Consider the following 23,244-nt stretch of genomic DNA (forward strand, 5'->3'; position numbering starts at 1 on the left):
GTAATAAGAAATAATTATTAATTTCACTGAGCTAGATGAGCAGCCTTTCTCAGGTGTTGTTTATGTGGAGACAGAAACGATCCGTTGCCGTTTTGGAGTAAAACCTGATCAGACCATTCCTACTTATTATTCTTACTTCAAAGGAAATTCAAACAAGTAAAAAACATATTGTTGGCTCCAAAATAACATACATATTTCTACAAAACGACTTGACTTTCTAGTTATCATGACTAGCAATCAAACTACCTTCAAAACACATTGTGTTCAAGCCATCTGTCTTTGAAATGTAATGAAGTCACTCTAGCATTTCCCAACCCCTGTTTCTGCCGTTCCCTTCCTCATTTTTACCCTCCTGTATGAGATTTGAATTTTGATGGTTTGCAATTCAATTTCACAAACTCAGTTTCCTTCACGGAGAAGTCATGACTATTTTTCTGGTGTAAGTAGGACAAGGACAAATGCTTATAAACCTCATATTTTTCTTTGCACAACACTGAGCCACAGTTGGGGAGTGTTTCTGTTCAACCCCTCAGAGTCTTTCACTCACTCGCATCCCTTATGTTTGTCCTGGCAGACGTACTTAAGTGCTTCTCCTGCATTTAATTCAGCAGTGAAGAGCACGATTCAGAGGATAATTCTTAAGGGGTCCCAACGACGATTGTGTCGACCACAATTATCCTGTAAATAGTTTCTGCAAATAGTCGCCTGCCATTACCCTTTGTCAGCCTGATCGTGACTGCTGTGGCTGCCCTTTTTTAATACATAGCAGGAGCCTGGCCTACTCTCTGCGCCTTCCTCTCTTGTCATCGTCGCTCTTTAGGTTGCCAACAGGAACCAACAGTCCCAGTGGGAGATCAAGACGAGGCTCACAGACCAAGTGAGAAGGTGTGTGAGGAGGGTTGGTTATCAGTTTCAGCAGGAAGCAAAGATCTATTGACTTTTATCCTTTCAGGGGGCAAAGAGATGCTGAGCTTCTGAAGAGCGTTTCACGCTGTTAGTAACCAGCGTAATATCACATGTCGAGGGTCAGTCAGGGCCGCGCCACTCTGACTCAGAACTGGGGTGACAGTTTGATTAACTGCCAAGAGACTCAACACTCCTGACAAACAATCCTGGCACCAGCACCGACAAGTGCTCTGCACGAGATCATTGAGTGAATGCTGTTGCAAGTCATTTTTATTCCAGACCGAGGCACTTTGCAAGTTCTTTTCCAATCACTGCATAGTGCAGTAGTTGGATGTGGATTTAATCAGTAAGACAATATAAGAAGACCAAAGGAGACTTGTTTTTAAATGAAAAAAAAAAAGTTAATATAATTTCCTTCCTCATACTCATGTTCATGCCCTATACAATGAGGATGCAGGCGGTGGCCAACATTTATTTTTTTTATTCCTTTTTTTGGAATTTAAAATATTGTTAGTGGCAATGAGCACAATGGGACAGCAGGTGGCAGTAGTCTTTAAGAACTCACACGAAATTATGCGAACATGAAACACTATCAAAGTATAATCATTAACTCAAACAAAGACAAAGAATGTTATTTCATTGAATATTTAAATACTACTAAGTACTATAAGGTAAAAAAGAGTGAAAAAAAAGTCAAATAAAAAAGAAGGTGGTGATTTATAAACAAGTTATACTTTACTAGTTATAGTTTATTAGTAATATTTCAAAGTTACAGAGGCCCAAAACAGCCTTTTTTCCCAAGGCTAACAAATCTAATGAAGTCTGATCATAGTGCTGTGGTTTATGGGGTTGTCCTGATCTTGATCTGATCTCTGTCTGGTCCAGGTAGTTCCCAATGCGGTGAAAATAGCAGACCAAAAAGTTTTGGTCATCAAGTCAGGGTGTACTTTACCTGAGGTCTGAAAGAGGCAGAAGTGGATAGGAGGGTTGCCATAATGGTTACTGAATGAAATGCCAGTGGCGCAGATTGGTTAGATGTGTGTTACTCTAGACATGGTTCAGGAGGTTCAGCCAGTTATCAAAAACAAAAACATTTTCTGTATGATAACAAGATAACAAGTTAGGAGAGCATTATAAAATTAGAAAACAAGAAATATATGTACGGTCTTGGCTTCCATACAAATTAAATATTTGGATAGAAAAATGTTACAATATAGAGAAAATATAATATTGTTAACAGCCATAATAAAAAGAGAAGCTTGATTCCACGACACAATGGAAGGTTTCAGCGCAGTTTCAGATCTTCCTTCTATCCTCACACAAATACAGTCAACACAAGGCCAAAAACACAGCGGCAGGTTCAATGGCAACTTCATGGTATGTGTTTAGTTTGGGGTGTCTGACGCCATGAGCCGTGCGTAACCATGGAGAGTTAGGTGGAAATCAGAATCAGAATCAGATTTATTGCCATGGTCAGTGGGGAGCCCACTGACTAGGAAAGTGTCTTGGAATAAAGTGCAACAAAGAACAAATAAAATAAAATAAAATAAATAGAATAACATAACAACAAGGCTGTTCACGAATTAAACAGTCTGATGGCCGAGGGGAAGAAGCTGTTCCTGTGACGGGAGGTTCTGGTCTGGATGGACCGTAGCCTCCTGCCAGAGGGAAGAGGAACAAACAGTCCATGTCCAGGGTGAGAAGGGTGAGAAATCCATTGGGTTCTACTGTAAATACTTTGTTTAAAAATAGCATTTCATTTTTTATTAATTTCAGGCTTGCTCCTTCAAACTTTAAATAGAGGGCTTCTTAGTGTCCTCACTTGTTTTGAGAGTCGATCGTGTAGTCATGTGGCATCACTGAGCGAGACACAACTGTTTCTGAACGTGTCGTTGATGCAAATATAATCCTGCATCTCTGGAAAGAAGAAAGGTGTGAACGCATGGTGTCTGGTGAATGTGCACCGCCAAGCGAACCCTCTGGCACCTAGCTGCTGTCTGTTCTCATATTTAGTCTTCCACGCCGACGAAATTAACAAAAGTTCGGAAGCCGCGGAAATCACTCTGACTGATACCGCAGCTGTTACTTTGTGAACTTTGAAAATGCCCAGAAGTTTGAGTTATGAAAAATAGCTGTATTTGGTTTTGCATGTAAATCAGCGCAACGCCCACCGTGTGTGTGTGTGTGTGTGTGTGTGTGTGTGTGTGTGTGTGTGTGTGTGTGTGTGTGTGTTTGTGTGTGAAATAGGTAAACACCTTGACTTGCACGCTTCGGTGAGTGATAATGTCTGACGTCAAATGGCAGCTCTCACATCGCAGCGTTTCAGTCATCGTGAGCCGCTGCTGCTTCACCGCCATGACTGATGGTAAACGTTACCTTATTTGCTGGAGCTGTCAAACCACCAAAAACAGCAATCGGCTGATAAGACTCATCCACATTAGCTGCGAGCCATGAGACACCTAATACTCTGTATTTGCATTTCATGGAGGCATAACAATGTGTCATTGACAGACATATTTGCCGGCTATTTCCAAGTATTTTTAAATAAAAAATAAATCTGGCAGGGAGTAAACACAATATTGAGAAACCAATAACAGTATGGAAGAGAGAAAGAATAATCTTCTGTGGATTCATATTTTGCTTTCTGTACACTCCAGAATTCATTTCTAAAAGTGATTGGCTGGATTGTCTTCACAGAAGGGCAGGATAGTTTCGTTTCGCTTCCTATTCCAGGGCATCTATCAGATTATGGTTGTTCCAGTACAGCAACAGTCATGGACTTCTTTAACAAAGGGCTTGTCAAGATGAAAACGCATGGCCAGTGTGTGGTGTTAAAATACACACACAAGAACACAGAAGAAGATGGTAAAAGAGTGCATAAATTTATTACATCAGAAACACAAGTGTTGAACACAACTAGAATAGCATATCAGCAGAGGCATCAGAGAATGAAAACTGTGGGTTAGTGCTATTTATTAGGACCTGCTATGTGCTCCACAAACGGCCATGAGCTTCCTTTTGTAGAATTCGGTAGATTTTAGATTCAAGGTCGCACCCAATATTGAACTTTTATTGGTGATTCTCAGTCACTGTCTGCGTCCAAACCATTCACTGTAACAGATGAATAACTGAGGATTTTGCCACAGCTGAAGAAGCTTCTTCGGTGGCATGCAGTGAGGACTTTTGGGGTCAAGAGACGGTTGTACTTTATGCCATCAGACCAACCGCTCTACCATCTGAACTATGTCGCAATCACACACACACACACACACACACACATATATATATATATGACAAGACTGGATGAGGTATGGGTCAAGACATTGGTCGCTCCATGAGCTTCCAACCATACAGAACATTTTGATCACTTGGTATACAAGTAACATCCGACTTATGACCGGGATCTGTTACGACCAACCGGTCGTAAGTCAAATGCCATTCAAAATAGCCGAGGCGAGGGTTATCGGTACTACGGTAGTGGTAGATGGCTGTGTGAGAGTGAGATGCTGGAATACTGTGCTGTCGTAACTGTCGTACGTGTTGCCAGGCTGCTACGTGCTGCAGTGCCATACATTGAACAAAAAAAAACAGGCATCTGCTGGCTCTGGATTGTAAGTACAGGCGGACATAAGTCGAGCAGGTCGTAAGTCGGATGTTACTTGTGTAAAGTATGTCATGTGATCATGAGCCTAACTTATGATCAGACACATTTCGACACAGTCAAGCTCATGATCATATGCAGTAGGATATGTACCAGGCAATGTAAGATTGAGAAGTTTAACTGAGTGAACAATTGGTGGGTAGCCGACTAGTCACCAACTAACTTAATAAGAGTCAGCTTATGACGAATACAGGTTGATGAATACACCATGTTGTGTATCATTTAAAAAAGAAAGGAAACCTATATAAATTGTCATAAGTGACTTCCTACTAGCTCAAAATGTGGTGTGAAAGACATGTGTCCTTTGATGGATGTGTCCTCTTTTGAATGAAATGGTTCCCTAGGTTGGACGTTTGGGTCGTGGTGGTCCTGTAGTTGCAGCACACTGTGGAGAGAGATATGACATCATGACTCGGCGACCAGTTTAATGATGGATCATAGTTGACTTTGTCGTCTAGTTGTTGCAGCCCTAATTCTCTGTCTATGTGTAACCTGTGAGGAACTCTCCATTCCCTTTTGTGGCAAAGAAAACGTCCAGAATCCTGGCATCAAGGAATAATCTGCCCAATAAAAATGGTGACAAATAAAGCCCTAAGAATGTAAGTTACCTGATCTATAATTGAATTACGTGCCTGATACTTTTGATTAAAATGGTCGCTAGTCCAGCCCATAATTTCAATGGCAAGTCCAAACAAATATCTCTGCCTTTACAATAGCCTGAAGCTCCAACGGTTCAGTTTGGGAGCAGCATGCATTTGTTATTCTATTGTTGTCATACTTGCAATGGAACTGTGTTTCCCTGTCAAGCAAGCGCGTCCTTATCCCTTAACCTAGATGGATTAGCTTTTCGCAAACACTCTCTTTTGAGACGTCTCGGCGCTGATGAGCCGGCCCGGGAAAACCGACTTTCAATAGAAGTTGTTAAATGCCAAAAGTGGCAGGATGCGTGATTCCCCAGCGAATTCTGATGTTGATAGAATATAAATTATACATAGCGAAGTGCCGCTGCTACTTCCTGTATTCTGTTTACCACAGATGAAAGCTGCTTCAGCCTCTTCTTGTCGAGTGGAGTTCTCTCTCACCTTCTCACCTTCTGGTTCCTGGTTCACACTTGACTGTGCTCAGAAGCAGAGGAACAACCTGTGAATACATGATGGCTTTATCTCATCATGAGACTCAAGCAACTGTTCCATCTAACACCTCCATATAAAACGTGAGTAATCGTCGAGAGGGAGGAATTGATCGCTCCCCATGGGGACGTTATGATGTGTGTCGGGCTGAAGAGCGAGCGGGAGGACAGAAATAAAGGTTAAATGACCTCAAGAGGGTGTGGCCGAGTACTTCCAGTTCACCTAATGTGTTTAGGTAACTTGTCTTTTAACTGGCCTCATGAGAATCTGTGGCTTCACAAATCACTAATTCATGATGGCACGTCTCCGAGACTCGGGAGTGAATTATCTCTGTCACAGCTGGGAACATACTCTAAAGGTCGCTAGTCCATCAAAGCACACGCACCACTCACCACTCGCATTCACGACTTTTGGGTCCTGAGCGTTTTGGGCAAACTGAGTTGTTCCTGAATCATCCACGACTACTGCAGCTGGTGGCTGTGTTTTTATGACTTTGGCTGCCTTCAGTCCCCTGAATTTGGTGACCTTGAGCGAGTCGGCACGTGTCTTCAAAGAGAGTGTAATGTTGGACTCGACTTTGAAGCTACTTTTGTTTGCATTCCTTGAGCGTAACAATATAAAAATGTGTCAAAATGTATATTAAACTAAACTGAACTACACTATTTTTATTCTTACTCCTAAGGCACCACAGGACAATCCAGTGTTGACACTAGGCTTTCTGTCTGAATCAAATGTTCACTCTCCCGTGGCATTTCCTGATGTTAACATAGAATGTTTAGGGTCAGGTGAAGCTGGAGGCTGCCAATCAAAAACTCTCATTATTACGCTGTTTCTTGGCATGTGTAGACCCTTATGTGACCGTGAGCTTGACCCACAGCGCTATGAGTGTGGTGCCATGAGTCCAGCTCATGGTCTCATACAATATATACCCCAAGTCACGTTCCATGTAAGAGCGCAAGCTTAGGGAGCGCCACCCTCTGGCGAAATCCTTTTCCCAACCATTTTGTTTTTTTAGACACGTTCTGTGCCTCGCTGGCCACAGCATCAGGAATTGCCAAAGGAGGAGAACATTTGATTCAGTTGACAGTTAAATGTGTTAACATGCAACGGGAAAGCGGATTTCCGTTTCACCCTGGGTGGAAGAAAATTCATGTGATGTCGTTGGAGGCAGTGGCTTATTTTCAAAATGCCCTTCAGTCTCTCATAGAATTAACATGCAACATACATACAAGCATACATTAATAACCATCCCATTCAGGGTTGCAGGGAGTGCTGCAGCTTATCGCAACAGTCATTGGGCGAGAATTTTGATGAATAGCATGCAACATACTCATTGGAAATTCTAATTTTGAACCAAATATTCATTAATTGAATAATTCAAACCACACCTCTGATGCTATATTACAGTATAATTTTATTACTATCATGCTTTACACCTGTCCAACAAAGTTTTGTTTTGTTTTTTTCAACGCATACAGGTCGCAGCTATTACAAAGGCACACAGTTATGCAGGAGTTACAGTTTCATGCTGGCAACTTCCCATACTGTTTGGTTTACTTTCTGTTTCTTGGGAGTTACAGATATCCGTTTGGCCTTAACACTACCACCATGTATTGCTTAGATCAGTGATTCTTAACCATAGGGCCGAGGCCCACAAGATTAAATATATTTAATCTTGTGAATGTTAAAGAAGACCCATGTATTGCAAAAGTTGAAATGAACAAAAAAGTCCATACTGTATAGGATTAAAATGAGGAAGAAAATTTACCCCTTATGGTCTTTATCTGGTTCTTGCTTTCTGAGCGGTGACATACCATTCATCTGCTCTTTGACGTCAATGAACTGAGCAGTTTTAGGGGACGGCATTTTGCTCCCCAGTAATATTTTCCTCAGCTCACCTTTTCAGCCGAGTCCTGCGCTGACTAGATTCATGATCTAGTGTCAATGCTAAATCTTCATTGTCAAACAAGCTCCCGATTCACCACAAATGGAAACGATTCATATCATCCCAAAACGGTATCCATCATCTACAGCCGCAGTGATTCATGGTCCAAACGGCAGAACAAGGCCCTCAGGACAAATTCAGTCTTACAGTGAGGACCAAACAAGTGTGGCACTTAAATCACGGCAGTGCATTTTGGAACAGACTTGTGCTGTGCTGGAGTGGTGGGATGCTTTTTACCAACAGGCCTCCATTAACAGATGTTGAGATGCAAAGTATGGCAGTTAGCCTGGAGTTTGGATCGCTCTCTACCTTCAGTGAGACTCGATTTCTCTCCTGCTGGCCATTATCTCCTCTTTGAACTTATAATGTCCGTCCTCTGTGTGTTCAAGTCAGACCATTTGTTGAATCAGGTGATGATTGTGTGGAAGGAATCTTCTTGCAGCCACACTAAAACGACAAGGTTTTCTTTTGAATTTCAGATTGGGATGCACAGATTTCCAGAATCTCCATTTGCCGGGTCCATATTAGCGTGAATGTCATTCCTCCAAATGTATGTAAATGAGGTTCATGAAGTGCATCTAGTGGGATCATTAAACTGCAACTCACCCAAGACGGGCTTTCTTCTTGCCTCCAAGGAGTTAAGCCGCTTGTTTTCTAAATGTTTTTTAATGCACTTGTTTTCTTTCATCTCCGTTTGTTACATTTCGTCTTGATTTGGTTTGCATGTAGAGCTTGTGGGAATTTGAAAAATGAAGTCATCTGAAAAACAAAGGTCTTGTAGACAACAACCAGTGGTTCAAGTCCTCTCCTGTCTGAGGTCCTGTAATGCCACAGTCATAATTATTTCATGGCATTCAATACTTAAAAAGGGAGTTCAAGTGTGCTTGTTAGAATATGGTAAATGATCATTAATTTAAGAGCCTCTGACTCAAGTCTTCACACCAGCTGCAGCGAAGACATTTCCACTGCCCTCTCCCCAGACTCTCCCTCCAGCTACTCTAAAGAATTGCACCATTCTGTGTTCAGCTGAGAGGTTTCCACCTGTCGGTGTGTCTCGGGGCTGCCCTGCGGCCTCCCCCCATCCTGCCATCTGGGAGCGGCGAATTCTGCAGAAGTAGAATATAATTAAACATTTGGCTTTTGTCCATGTGGAGGAGAAGTGCACTTCCACTTGGAGCTTCTTGTGGATAACAGTTCTCATTGTCACTCAAGCAGCTCATGATGAGGGGGGACTTAAATCTTCTCCTCAGCAGAGTAACAGCCATTATTGTGGTCTCTGCATCCATTTGACTACCCGTCTCACACTACTTGCCTCCCTCACTCGAGACACTTGAACTCTGTCACTCAGTGGATCTGAGAGTCACAGATGTGCGGCGCACAGTTACACTCCAGGCAGCTGCAGGCTAAGAATTCTGCCGATGATCATTATCAAGAGAGTCAAAGGCAAATAAGAGACATACAGAAGTTCAGTCCTCGCTAAAATCTGGTCTGACTCTTTTCCAATGAAGTCGCCCGGGAGCATAGATTATCCAACAGTGAACCAGTCTCCTCAAAACAGGCCAACTTTCCATCCACCTTCTGGAAAGCAGGGTTCAGCTTACAAAGCCATTTCATGTGGCCCAAAATTTGACTTACAACTTGATCCCCACAATGCAAATTGATGTGTGCCTTGCAACTTGTTGAACACCCTCAGACAGCTGTGTTATCTCGATAGATGATACATGAAATTCTTCACCCTACTAAGTCGACTTTTTTTTAATAAACAAATAATTCAGTGTTATTATTCAGACCAAACATTGAGTGTCACTTCATTGTATTGATTTTATTATTGGATTTTTGAGAACTCATGATGAGGTTTATAAAGTATTATATAAACCTAACTCTATAATACAAAATAAATATTGTTAGAAGTTGTCATACGTGATTATGAGCATTCAGTACATCTTCCATAAAGGTTATGAATGGACTGATTATGCTTTATAGATGAGACTTTGATCCAACCAAAAGCTCCATGTTTCTTGTAAAAAAATTGTCATTTATAGAACAGTTCAATTAATAGATAGCAAAATGGATCAGTGGATTTATTCTTAGCTGCAGCAAGTTTCATTAGATCTTACACTTCTGAGCTTCTCACCGCAGGCGACTCGGCGCTAGACGCTGGAAACTACGTGTACAGGGCGACGCCACACAAACATGGTAGGTGCCGGGCAGTAAAGGGTCTGATCGCTGTCTGGGCAGGCAACATGGTTCAAAAATAACTATGCAAACTCCCAGAACGCTGAGGTGTGCAGCCCGGAGCTGCAGGAAAATGTGTGATGATGTTTGATAACTCACATGTTTTCGCCTTCATTAGGCTGATAAACATCTGATTTTATTGACTGACAGATTTGCTTAAATTAATAATGCCGCGCTCTACAGCAACTGTTTTCACTGCTGTGATGTGGCTGCAGCGCTGTTGTTTGCATGAGGAGAACTGCAAGGAGGAAAGACGCTGATTTTCCCCAAGTTACCGAAGATCACCAGACTATTCATTGATCATTTCTGACGTCTGGATCTGTACTTAAATGATTAAAATCTTCTCGATGGTCAGTCATCTCTTTCACTGCGTTCAAGGTGTTGTGTGAGTAGCGTGGATCAACCAAGACGCTTCATATTATGGAAGTTGTTTCCACTATTTCCTTGTAAAATAAACATGACGAGACTCTCTCATGTTTAGTTTTGGCCGTGAAACGCCACATTATTTATTAGGCTGTCGCACGGCTGATGACAACTTCCTTGACACATGCTTCATCGTGGGTCACAAACCAGCTATATTGCGCAGAGCACCACCAGCTGAGGAGAAAAAAAGGACATGGCCTGAAGCGCAGAGGTGTGAGGCTGCACAGCAGGGGCGAATCAAACTCCTGAGACAGAAACGCAGTGTGAAAAGCCCCATAGATGAGATGTGTGACCCTCTCAGAGACCCTGTCTTCCTGAGGTCCACATCACCCGAAATTATCTACATTAAGCATCACAGTAAAATGAATAAATAAGTCTCTAGAGAGCACACATTCCTCTCATAATCTAAACTCCACAAGCAATGTGACTTCAAGTCTGTATTTTTGTGATGTATTTCAATTCTTGACTTTGGTCCACCTGATGCAAGCTCAAGTGGTTTTGAGTTTTGAAGTCTGTCGCGTTCCATTTTAGCAACCTCAAGTGATGTGGAATGAACTACAGCCACACATGTTGGCGCCACAGTAGAAAGGAAGAGGTTGACTCCACTGTTTTAAGGAGACATGTTGCTGTGTCTATGCAAACGCAATGCAGCTTAGCACTGCAGCGCCCTCAATGGACCGTGACAAATTGACTCACAACCTTTCATAACACATAATTGCAGAGTACTCCACAAGTTGTCAAAGGTTATCAATGAACTCTTCTATATGTAGAAGAAACATCAAGCAGCTGGAGCGACTGTCATCCTCACAGCAGAGGAGTTTTGTTTTTTTCCTTTGATGTCACAAAGGTGTGATGTTGTGACTGCAGGGGCCGGCTTGTCACAGAACAAGCTAGGTGCTGAGCTGTCGTTGTCATCGTAATGTAGCTCAAGACTGTCTGACCTTTGAACCGAGCTTGATGTTGCAAACAGAAATGTGCTGTGATGGGACGAGAATTCCAATAAAAGAGGTCCTGGAGCAGCGAATGATCAGTGCGCACAACTCCGAGAGGAGGTTCTGTTGTTTACATCTGCGGTGGTTAGTTCTCAAGATGTCAGTATGGACAGATATTCAAATATAATCCTTCACTCGGCTGAAATTAGTGCTGAAGAGGTCCACTCTGGGATGCTGTCTGATTCCTCCTGCCAGCTGAAGAGTGTTTGTAGTTGTTTTGATTTCGCTGTGCAGAGTCTCCACCGACATTTCTCCGTGCCCAGGTGAGCCGACTTAATTGCTCTGGTGTTTGCAACCTGCTGCCTGCCCAATTTGCTGTTCTTATCCAAGGCGTGAAAATCGACTGTCTGTCTCATCAATGCGGCTTGGAGTCCGACTGCAGGTGGCTCATTCAAGCATGGACTGAAGAAGTCCATTTACCCGAAGTTCGAGTGAGAATCAGAGCTTTTTCACGGACGTCCAACACTGCGATCACAAGCAGATGAGTGTGAACAACTTTTTAGCCAACACCTGAGCGACGCTGCTCTAAACTCATCCGGTCAATAGTTCAGTCGAGGCACTGTCTCCTGTCGGAGCAGGTTTATACCATCCATCAGAAGAGGGAACTTGCAGGGTAAAAAAAAATCAATTAAATCACAAATGAAAGACTGAAGGAGATTTTGATCCGACAAGATTAGCATTAATTTGTCGGCAGCCCCCTGACCTTTTCCTCGTCCCCTCACGAGCAGTTCACATCTCGCGCTGAAGAACACCGGAGAATTGGCAGGCAGGATGTTTGTGTGTCACCTAAATGTTAAACACCCACCGCAGGATCGTTTGGCTTTTGATGTGAAATATTTAATATTCAACTGGTGAGAGACTCTTCGGTACAGCGGTAGCTTCTAGGCGCTGTTTGGATGCGTGTGAAGCTGTGTGTGTGTTGATGAATGTAGCTGTGCGTTTGCTGACATGTCCTTCCTCCTGTGTGTTTCTGTGCGCGCTGTTTTTGTGTATAAGTAGGTCAGTTGTGTGTGTTGATTCATCACATTCCTGTGTGTTAATATTTATGTGTGAGAGTTTGTTTTGGGGTGTTTTCGGTGTCTCATTATGCTTTCAGTTTGATGCATGTTCATGCATGCAAATGTATACTTGGGTAACCTCTGGAATTTGTGCGTGTGCTGTGTTATTTTTACTTTAAACGTGTGTTGTTTTGTTTGTAGTTCGTAGCAGCGCATGTTTATTTGTGTTGAACGTTTGCTGTATTTGTGTGGTGCGTCCGTATGTGCATGCCATCTTGTGGTTATACATTAAGTTGGCAGGTGTGTAACAGGTGTGTGTCTAGAATAAAGTTGTGCACGTCTTGAGTGGCCCAGAGCGCGTTAATGCTCCACTGCAGCCGCGTCCATTTGTGTATAACAGCTTTCAAAGGAAGACAAATGGTCTGCAGCCATGATGGCAATTATTTCATTCAGTAAACAGAGGCAAGATGGAGTGTGCGTGTTTGTGTGTGCATAAGTAACGACACAAGAATTGGGGCATAATAGTGCTTTGGGGTGAGACAGCAGATGTCACGGTCCTGTTTTTCCTTTTTTTTTTTTTTTTTTTTTTTAATTAGAAGAAATCTATTTGTATGTATCGAAAGATAGAATGCTTTTGAGATTGAATAATCCTCAGAACGCTCCTCTTATGGATGGGCCGAAGTCCCTTCATCATCGGGAATAAGTTTTCTTCCCACAGGACAAGCTCAAGGAGCGCTCTTCCATCAGCGCCTGAGCTGCGCGCGAGCGCTTCTCCTCCTCCCTCTCTTTCTCTCTCTCGTTCTCTCTGTTCTTCCACTCGTTCGTTCTGACTCCGTCTCCCTCCTCTCGCTCTCTCGAAGAGGACCATCAGAAACAAGCGCATATGCCTGTTCGGACTTACTCGGCGCGTCCGCACTGACGGCGCGCAACTGCGTTCTGTCAAAATGTGCCACTGCGACACGTCTGGATCCAAACCGAGACCGGAGTCGCTGTCCGAAGCCGGGAGGCTCTTCTTGAAACACACCACCTTCCACGGGTTGAAACACATTTTCCTGAGTGGATCTTACCCCAGGAGAGTGGCTTGGCTGCTGGCGTTCTTGGCCGCCGTGGCGCTTCTCTTTACCTGGTCCTCCAACCGAGTGCGCTACCTGCTTTCCTCGCCCGTCTACACAAAAGCGCACATGGTTTACGCCAAAAGACTCGTTTTCCCCGCGGTTACCATCTGTAACCAGAACCTGCTTCTGCCCCGGCGCATGAAGAAGACGGATATATTCAGCGCGGGGAGGTGGTTGGGACTCTTGGGTCGGAACTGGCAGGTGTCCCCGGCGGCCCGGGACGCGCTTCTCGCTCTGCGCGGGGATGATCCCGGGAATGAGGAGAGCGAGTCTCCATGGCCTCCCCTGTCTCGGATTTTGGACTTTAACCACTTTCTCCCTCCTCCGCGGGAGTCCCAGCCGTCCATGAGGCAGCTCCTGGACCGGTTGGGACACCAACTGGAGGAGATGCTGCTGTACTGTCGGTATCAGGGGGAACTCTGTGGGCCGCGCAATTTCAGCACCGTGAGTGTCTTCAAACTAAACCGCCCTCCACATCCTAATGCAGGATTAGAATCATTAGAATTCAGTTCATTCCTGGTCGCTGCAACTGTAATTAATCTTTGTGAACATGCAAGTAAACACGCCTGCTTCCATTTCATTTATTCGTTTGACCTCTAAGATTTCATACCACACTGTTCACTCTCCATACAACACACGCACAGATTACATTGCACACAGTATTTTACGATGTTGAATGTTGGTTATGCATTAATTGTGAGAGAATTGTCTTTTATGTTGGATCAGATAGCGCTCTCTTTTCTCTCTAACAAAACCATGATGGCCATTTGTTGTTTGCAGATAAGTTGCTTGGATGTTCTGATGGAAAGATAATAGAGAATCGGCCGTGGGGAAGTTCACAATCAGCCTCTATCTGTGCAGTAAAAAGTCAGTCTATTTCGCCAACTGTTCTCAACACAAAGCAAGAGAACTGCCGGAAATCCGCAAACTCAGAAAAAGATTTGACTCTACAACTTAAACTCCCTCATATCTAGCTCCCATTTGATGCCGTTGGAGTCGCTGATTTACATAGAAATTTCAATGACCGTGGAATTTTCTGTCTTCATGAGTGACAATAACCTGTACATATTTACATTTAAATGGCCCTCTCACCGACACAGCTTTCATACAGTTATTCATGAGCATGCTGTTCACACGCTCGACATTTATTAATGCACTCAATATTCTAGAGCCTGAACACGCATGCAAGCGTCTTCATTCCACTGAATCACTGCAATTTGACCCGCTGCATCGTGCCGTTATTTCACCCTCTTCCTCATTCAATTAGCTTTATTCACAAAGAGTGTGGGCAGAAGAGAGGATGAAGAGAAATATTGTCTTTGTAAAGGTTAGAGGCTGATGTCAAGAGACATGCGACACAGGCTGCAGTAGCGTCACAAGAAGGACCTGTAGGGGCGAATGTTGAAAGAGAGAAGCCCACAGCTTGAACCCTCTGGTCTGGACGAATGCAACTATAATAATGCAGCAAGTTCCATAATGAACGGATGATCAGCCTCAATTACAGAGCGAATGGAGTCGGATCCATGGGGTTACACAGCTTGGGCGTTTATTGAACTTTCTGAAACAGATCAAACTGTTGCCTCTGTATGAGAGGCGAGCCAATTATCAACATGTAAAATGATATAGCCAGCCAGCTATCAAGCCCTCCACCAAGGGAGGCCATGTTTGGTCTTCGTCTGTAAGCAACATGAATCAAAAGGTTTGCAACTGATATCATTTAACAGATGGTTTTAGCTATGAACATAGCCCCCTGGCATTGAGTTGATATGCTTGGCATAAACTATTACTCTTTCATTTTTAACATTTAAAATCAGTTCACAACTGCAAGAATGAATTCAAACCACCACAGACCACATTTCCAAGGTTTTGGTATTGTTTTGGTCGGGACTGCATTTAAACTAGGTCTTCATTGATCTGACACCTGATATACAGACAAAAACACCCCATGTAATGGGAGTTTTTTATAGCACGCATCACCCATTCAAATGGCCCAGTGGGCTCCCACTGTGCCTTCTAGGTGGTAGAGTAGCCACCAATCACACCATTCAATGAGGGATTGACACATTTCGTTTTTCTGCATTGAATTATGGGTCGCAAAACTCATGTTTTTTCCTCAATAACGCAGCTAGGAAATATACTGTCATATAACATACATTGCCAGATTCTGGTAAATTATGATTATGTATCAAAAACACCCTGACTGGAGCTGATGGCTACTGATCCCGAACTCTTGACAAGTCAGATGAACTTGGTATTATGCCATGAGAGACAGCCAGGAAGCTTTGAACAGCCTCTCATACTGAGCCTAACCCCAACCATACACTCATGAAAAGAGATGGTTATAGTATTGTGAACCAACAAGGAGGAACAGTAGGAGCCTGGTGACCCATTTGAATGTTGATGCGTGCTGTACAAACTGCCCATTCAATGGGGTGACTTTGTTTGTATTGGGTGCACCAGGACGCTCACGAAGGCATAAAATCTCGACAATTTTCAACTGTACTTTTGCGTCCAATGAATGAAGATGAAGGCAGCGTTCCGCATGGTATGTTTATGCCCAGGTGTTTCACTGGAGTTTTCCCTCCTGTGTGTCTTTCTGTTACGTGACATACATCTCACTACGTGCCTTGGAAGGTGCCTCTATGGACATGGAAGGCCGACTTCAGCGTCACCTCCACAGTGTTTGGAAAACAATGGTCTAATGAGCCTTATTTACCTAATGAAAAGAGGAAAGTGAGAGCTCCTTGTCTCAGCACCAACCTGGCTCAAAATGAAACCTCAATATTCACAATAATTCGCTTCATTTCCCCGTTGTGTGTGTCTGTACAGATGGGTCTTGGTCTTGACTCGGTCCCTGGCTGGGCGGTCGCGACTCCAACACTAACTTAAAGGTTGCGTTTGATCTGGACTGGTGGATGCCAGCGGAAGGTTCAAGCCACAACTGAACTCTAAACGATGGGGAAATGCCAAACTAGCACTCTTTAGCTTGACGATGATAGTTATGATGATGATAATGAGTATCTTCACTTCGCCAGTAATAGTTATCATAGAAGCAGGACAAATCGAGTTTGTATGATTCCTTGTCTCTGTCTTTTTCAGAGGCAAGTTATCAGTTGAATTTATTACTTTTTTACTCCTTTGACAGTGTTCATCTTTAATTTCTAGCGGCTGTAGTCGTCTTCCTTTAGCTTCAGGTTTATCCACAAATATTCCTCGCAGTGCATTTGTTCAACTTAATAATGATCTATGAGCCAGTTGTTTTGTTTGCCCCAGGATGCTTCTTCATCATACAAATGAGACGTTGGACTTTAAAATGAAACAGTCGTCCGCTGTTGTTGGAGCGTTAATGAGCAAACACAGGGATGCTCCTCTTGTCGGCCGAAAGCTACGCTCTGAATACGAAAATAATCCAGTTTCGTTGTTTAAAAATGTATGGATCTAAAATGACTGACCAAAGGCATCAACAAAGGAAATTTAGCTCACAAAATGATCTTTATACAAGTGGCCAGGCTGTTTGTTGTTATTGCCCACAACCAAAGTGGCCCTCTCTGTCGTGCATCACTGCTGGATCAATCGGGAACAAACCTGAGCTCATTGGAGACCAAACTTCTTCGAACAGAGACACTTCATTTATTTAGCTACGCGAGATGACAGTGTGATAAAGAGCCGTAAGCGAAGGCTTCATTGCGAACCCACAAGCTCATTGATTGTGATCCATCATCGAACGTGAAAGTCGGCGTTCCCTCTCTCACTTCATTACCCAAATTTGTTCTCAGTTAAATAGATTCTCTTCTGCTGCGTTAAGCGCAGTTTGATGTTATTGTTATCAGCGACAGGTAGCGGCAACGGTGATGGTGGAAATATATCACATGAAGCTATCAGCAGAAGATGCCAGCGTCCAATTCAGTCTGGTTTGAGGTTGAACTGGGGACGTTTTCTGAGACACTGGTATAAAAACCTTGAAGTCCTGTCTGCATAGAAGAGAACTAGTGTCAAATGTGAGTCCTCTGTCGCCTGCAGTTTGGCTGGTGAAGTCAGACCTGAGTGTGAGTTTATGGAAGGGATGGAAGTGCTGCGCCAGGTTGGCTTTGACTACACAGGATATTTATGGCTGCATTTAGTTTAACACGCTTAACATTTAACACTACACAACATTTCACTCTGTTTTCAGTCTCTATTTACAACATATACTAGTCAACTGATCATAATCATTGCTGCCCTCTACCTAATTTTTCCTACACTTTTTGCAGCACTTCAAAGTAGCGGGCTCTGGGGTTTTGTTTCCGATATCATCCTTGTTTCTCCTTTCACTGCAGTTTCATCTAATGTTCCCAGCAGTCAGTGGAAAACTGTGCTCCATGGAAAAATAGAATGAATGCATTGTTGCGGATATTTGCGCTAGAAAGTACATCGTACTTGTCTCCAAAGTGCTTTTGAGAGGATATTTGTGATGCTAAGCCACTAAGGAACATCTGAACTCTGCATTATAATTACTGGAAGTATCTGTAAACACCAGCGTTCATGACCTCAGGATTTCATCAGTGGTGTTTGAAGATGATGTCGTTCTCCTGGCCTCATTGGTCTGTGACATTCTCTTCTCGTTCTGAGCATCAAGATGAGCGTGAGAATTTCATTTGTAGGCAATGATCCCTGCCTTCAGGAGGTGTTGCATCTCGATGTCCTTTCATGAAAGGACAGTTAAATAATCAAGTAAAGTACGTGAAGTGTGTTTTCTTGATGTTGAAAGCATTTCTATCAGCATGTGACTGGTGTTACAGACAGACACTGCATGAGTTGAACCTATCTGTGAGGATGAGGAATGTCAACAACCTAGTTCCCCCAAAAGACTTGATTTAAAGCAGCTCAAAATGATGACTAACAACAAAAACCTCACATTAGCTCCATTTCCTACGGCACTAATTTTTGGAGACAGACTGCAGCGGCCTGAGTTTCAGTGGCTATACGTATCGATTACCTATGTCGCCCCACTTGGTCTCAAGTTAAGCAAACTAAGTTGAAGCGGAGGAGCCGGCTACACTTGAGAAGTGAAGCAAGGAGTGGAGAGGCCAACTTGTCAGGAGTTATCGAACGTTGTGCGGAAGCGTGATGCTGTTTTAAGAAAATTATTAAGTTGGATCGATTATTGTGACCCTGAATCCATCTGTGTGACATCCCCATTATAATCTATACTTGATCAAAAATGTTTCCCTGACTTGGTTTCCAATGCGTTTCAGATCCAAATTGTTTGGCCAGCATCCTCCTTCACAACAGCTTTGTTTGTTGTAAACCTTCCACTGAAATAAAATGGTTGAACCATCTATAGTCATTTCCGTCCACAGGTCTATTTGTTTGGGATCGCACTGATGTAGAGTTAGGTCGCAGCAATAAACTGAACTTTACCAAGATAACATGATTCCATATTTTAATTAAAAAAAAGAAATAAGTCTTTTTTCATCTGTTCAGACCATGTGTTCTGGTAGGCAGTGTTCATTCTCCTTTAAGATGAGATGCATGTGTGGTGTTGTGACGTGACTCCACCCATCTAGACAGATGATGAGGAAATAGCGAATCAATCCGACAACAATGATCAACTTTTCGCTTTTGTGCTCTCCCCTCAGAGAAAAGCTAAAACACAGGCTAAACACAAACCAATGCCTGCCACTGAGCGACAGCTGCAGCCAGCCTGTTTACGTCCAGGTCATATCGCCCAGCCCTATGTAAAGTCCTCTTTTCTCACTCCAAGGACACAACTTATCCTGTCCTGTTGGCAGAAATGTTGGCACAGCAAGTGCAATATTTGTCATGGAACTTTATCCACTAGACTCCTGGGGGTGCAAGTGCAAATATTTGGAATTACATTGAAGCACCAGCGAATCATTTTTTTTCTCCTTGACATTGCATGAACTTCACGGTTAAGTGTTATGCTAATTTCATGCCATCAATTTGATAGATGATCCCAGTGTCCTGCGGCAAAAAGTTCATTTAAATATTTTTGACTAATGTGCAGTGCAACTTCTTCACACTGTGGCGCAATTTTACGCTGTCATCGCTGAGACCACACCCTCTTAGTTGTGATTGATGGAAGGCGGAAAGTTCAGCGTGCTAGTGCCTGGATTCACACGCCAGCCACACATGAAATGTTGGAACCTTAAATACATTTGGAGAGAATTATTTAACGGACAGTAAGTTGGTCAGATCATCACTGTACTTGGTGGTCTGACTGGACAACCCGTCCATGGCATAATATATTGACGTTGGGAAAGTGGACTTTTGCGTCCTATATTGACGAAAAAGGCAGCCTGCAGTGTAAAACAGCACACAGCACTATGCAAATGTTTAGTCTTTATAGAGTAGAAATACAGGTGTTGACTTTGATCCAGTAATCGTGTGGAAGACATATTCAAAAGCATTCAAAAAAACAATGAGTTATTCTGAAATGTTAACATTGCTTTCAAAGGAATTTCAACCTGAAACTGTGATGAATTGCACAGTGTGACTTTTTTGACTTAACACTCAAGGACAACCTGCTCTGATTGGAATTGCGCAGAATCGTGAAAATCATAAATGGCGCAGGGCCACTGGGAAACAGCATGGAAACCTGATCACGTGGTTGGTAGTGTTCACATGAAATCTGGTGCCGAAGTTGATTTCCAAAATTGGACTGGGAAGTGGGGATGGAGAAATGGTGTTCGGGGAAAAGTTGGCAGAACCTGAAAGCAAAACAGAGCCACTCAAATATTTATTGACTCAAATATTGAGCTCCATACCTTGTACCTTCACATTAATGTGTCATATGAAGCCACCACAGATGATTATTTTCAGTTGATCTTTCGTTTTCACCTGAACTTTGCACCAAACTCTTAAATATAGCTAATGCGTAGTTTTCTTAAAAAGGTATGAGAAGCGACATAGAAGTTTCAAAGCAGATAAAATGAAGTGAAGGTGCAAAATGTGATGAACTGGATAATGAAAGTTGGCTTTTATATTAAAGCTAAGAGCCGGTCTGCTGCATGTTCTGTCCTTGTCTTTGTAATGATTTAATGGATCCGGAAAACAAACGTGCTGTATCAAGCGCTCAACTGCCTCAGCATTTTTTTGTTTTGCGGAATATTTTCAGGAATTCATTCAGCACACATTGCTCAGAGAATAAATCCTTCAAGTGTAAAATGGACAAACTCTTTGCAACCTTGGCTCACTCCTCTCCCCCTGCAAAGGTCATCTTGGTAAGTGTTGCCTGGCATTTTCAGGCCACCATTAATAAATACGCTATTTGCTCGGCCGTATTGTTTTCGTGTCTCTCACATTCACACATGGCATGTTATTTTCCTTCCACCTGCTCTTTGACCTTCCAGCCTTGTTGCTGCCACTCATCCACTGCAAGACCGGAATAAGAAAATTGACACTCTGACACAAATCAGGAATGCATGCAAGTCCGTCCTCATGTGTCCTGGCCAGGTACTTCCACAGGCCTGAATTGAATGTTCATCGTCTATTTCTTATATATATTTCCAAGAGACTTTGGTTCATTTGTGTCAAACAAATGGAGACAACAGGTTAGCGGTTAGTCTTGCCTGAGTGCTGAGTGTTGATGAATCAAAAATGACAATATTATACAATGCTTTTTTGTCTGAATCCTTGAATAATTGTAGAAATTAGACATATTTAGAATTAGACATATGACATATTGTCATTCCTTATGCGTACATGCGTAACGACTGTTATGATTGAAGAAATGCAACCGATCATAACACCAAAAAGCTGGACCAGTATCTATAACTTTCATTTTCAGGTTAGTACTCAAGCTTATGGGCACACATGAGTCCAATAACTTCTGGTAAGCATTATGGCAGGGCTTCTCAAATAGTGGGGTGGGGCGCAAACTTTTGGGAACATACTTTTTGGCCATACTAGAATAAAGTGTAATGTTAATAAAGTTATTCTTTATTGTAAGTTGAACTACATTACTTCCCTTTTTCTATTCTTTAATGTTAACAAGGATCCAATGTTATGCAGAGGTGTACTGATAATAACTTAATAACTAGAAAAAAAATTCTATTTACAGAGGCAGTGGAGAGTTGAGGGTGGGTGCGAAACGTTTTCTTCTTCCTGGGGGCGGCACGATAGAAAATGATTGAGAAGCACTGCATTGTGGACACATAGTCTTTTTTTTTCAAGGATACTGATGTGTATTAATATTTGTATAATATAAAGCAGTACAGACACAAATGCGATTGTACAAAGCAGCGTTTCAGTCAACCATTAGGATTGTGTGTTGGAATGGCAAATTCATTTGAATGATTTAAAAAGCTGCTGCAGTTATGTAAAGTACAGTTTTAATGTTAATCCTGGGACTTCATTGTGCTGCTGGTTGATATATGTTCGGTTTACTCTGTAGTTGTTGTCCCATAATGGAGTGCATTGTGACCGGCCTTGTGTGTGTGTGAGAGAGAGAGAGACAGATGGAAGTTTTTAAAAGCTGTGCTTCATTATCCAGTAATGTTCAATTGATTTACAATAATGTGAATGTGCAACAAACTGATAAAAGAGCCGCTCACATGATTTGTGTTGACTGCGTGCCAAGAGTTTCCCAAACGATTTCTCTCAGGTGTGTTTTTCTCGCTGTCATAACGCGTGGTTCCTCTGAGCCTTCTGTCAAACTAGAATAGATGGAGAGGAGGAGAAAGTGGCTCCCTGGCAACTTTGGGCAACAGCTTGTGCATCCTTGTCACACTGTCGCGAGAAGAATAGCCGAGGGCCACCGCCTCGGTCTCGGGCTGCCTGTCTGTGAATTATTTATCCTAAAGCGATTCTCTGAGATTTCCACACTCAGAGGAAAGGCTCAGAGGAGGTGATGAAGTAGTGTCCGTCCCTCAGGTGAGGAACAATAGCTTGTGGTGAACCAGTGTCTGTCCTGTGAGGAGTGTGTATGTTCTTCCCGTGATTGTGTTGGTTTCTCCAGGCACTCTGGTTTCCTCTCGCTAACCAAAATGTCAGGAGCTGTTGGTCCACAGGGAGAAAAGTGAGGGATAGAGAGAAGACCCTGCTGTCTGGGAACCTGAAGGGGGTTTGGCCCAGAGGACTCCATCGCAGGCAGCACTTTGTCAATTGGGATGACGGTTAGGGCATGGAGTTCCTTAAGTTGACCTTAAGTTCACTTTCCCCAGAAATGTGGCACCATGAATGAAATTCATGGTTGCATAAGGTGCTACATATATCAAGTATATTTACGTGTTGTATACCATAAGGCAGGGGTTGGAAAACGTTTTGACTGAAAGAGCTGAAAAACCCACATGCAATTCCATGAGAGCTCTCTCTCTATATCTATCTATCTATCTATCTATATATATATATATATATATACTGCTAACTACATATATATTGAATACAACGAAATGGAAAGTAAAGACCATCGTGAGTTGATTTTTTTTTTTTTTTTCTATAAAGTTACATACTCCGTGCGCCAGGTCGACTGCACCAGTTGATCCAGGCACCAGTTGATGACACTGAATGGTTCTGAGAAACGCTGACGACGAACCTTGTGTTATTACGGTACAGCACATCCAACCAATACTAGCAACATCTATTTGACTCAGAGCAGAGCAGCATCGGTCCAATCTAAATAGCAAACTCAGTTACGGTGACGGTAAACAGTCCCCATGATGCTTTTACAGTCCATTCAACCAATCACAGTGGTTGATCGCTACAACATGGCTCCGTCTCTACAGCAGTAGTAGGAAAACATATACCCGAAAACAACGTGTCCAAGCACTGTAAAGTCAATAAAACGCCTGTACTGTAAGTTCATTGGTTTGATGTGACAAGGATCTTCAATCTTGGCA

At 42.8% G+C, this 23,244-nt stretch overlaps 1 protein-coding gene across 4 annotated transcripts in view; it reads left to right on the plus strand.

The window, feature by feature from the left end:
- The window catches only part of asic1b (acid-sensing (proton-gated) ion channel 1b), a 198,388-nt gene that overhangs the window by 142,253 nt on the left and 32,891 nt on the right, over positions 1–23,244 (plus strand). The window contains exon 1 of one of the 4 annotated variants that reach the window (XM_053867456.1): positions 11,359–11,555. The exons of 2 other annotated variants lie outside the window; for them this stretch is intronic. Coding sequence is in view for 1 of the 2 variants with exons in the window: in XM_053867454.1 (XP_053723429.1) it covers positions 13,235–13,849 (615 nt within the window). In the remaining variant the exon portion in view is untranslated. Of the gene's footprint in view, positions 1–11,358; positions 11,556–13,056; positions 13,850–23,244 lie in introns of those variants that run through there. One more of the 4 variants, XM_053867454.1, reaches the window with a different exon arrangement.

The sequence above is a fragment of the Synchiropus splendidus genome, chromosome 6 (assembly GCF_027744825.2).
Source record: "Synchiropus splendidus isolate RoL2022-P1 chromosome 6, RoL_Sspl_1.0, whole genome shotgun sequence".
Classification (NCBI taxonomy): Eukaryota; Metazoa; Chordata; class Actinopteri; order Syngnathiformes; family Callionymidae; genus Synchiropus; species Synchiropus splendidus.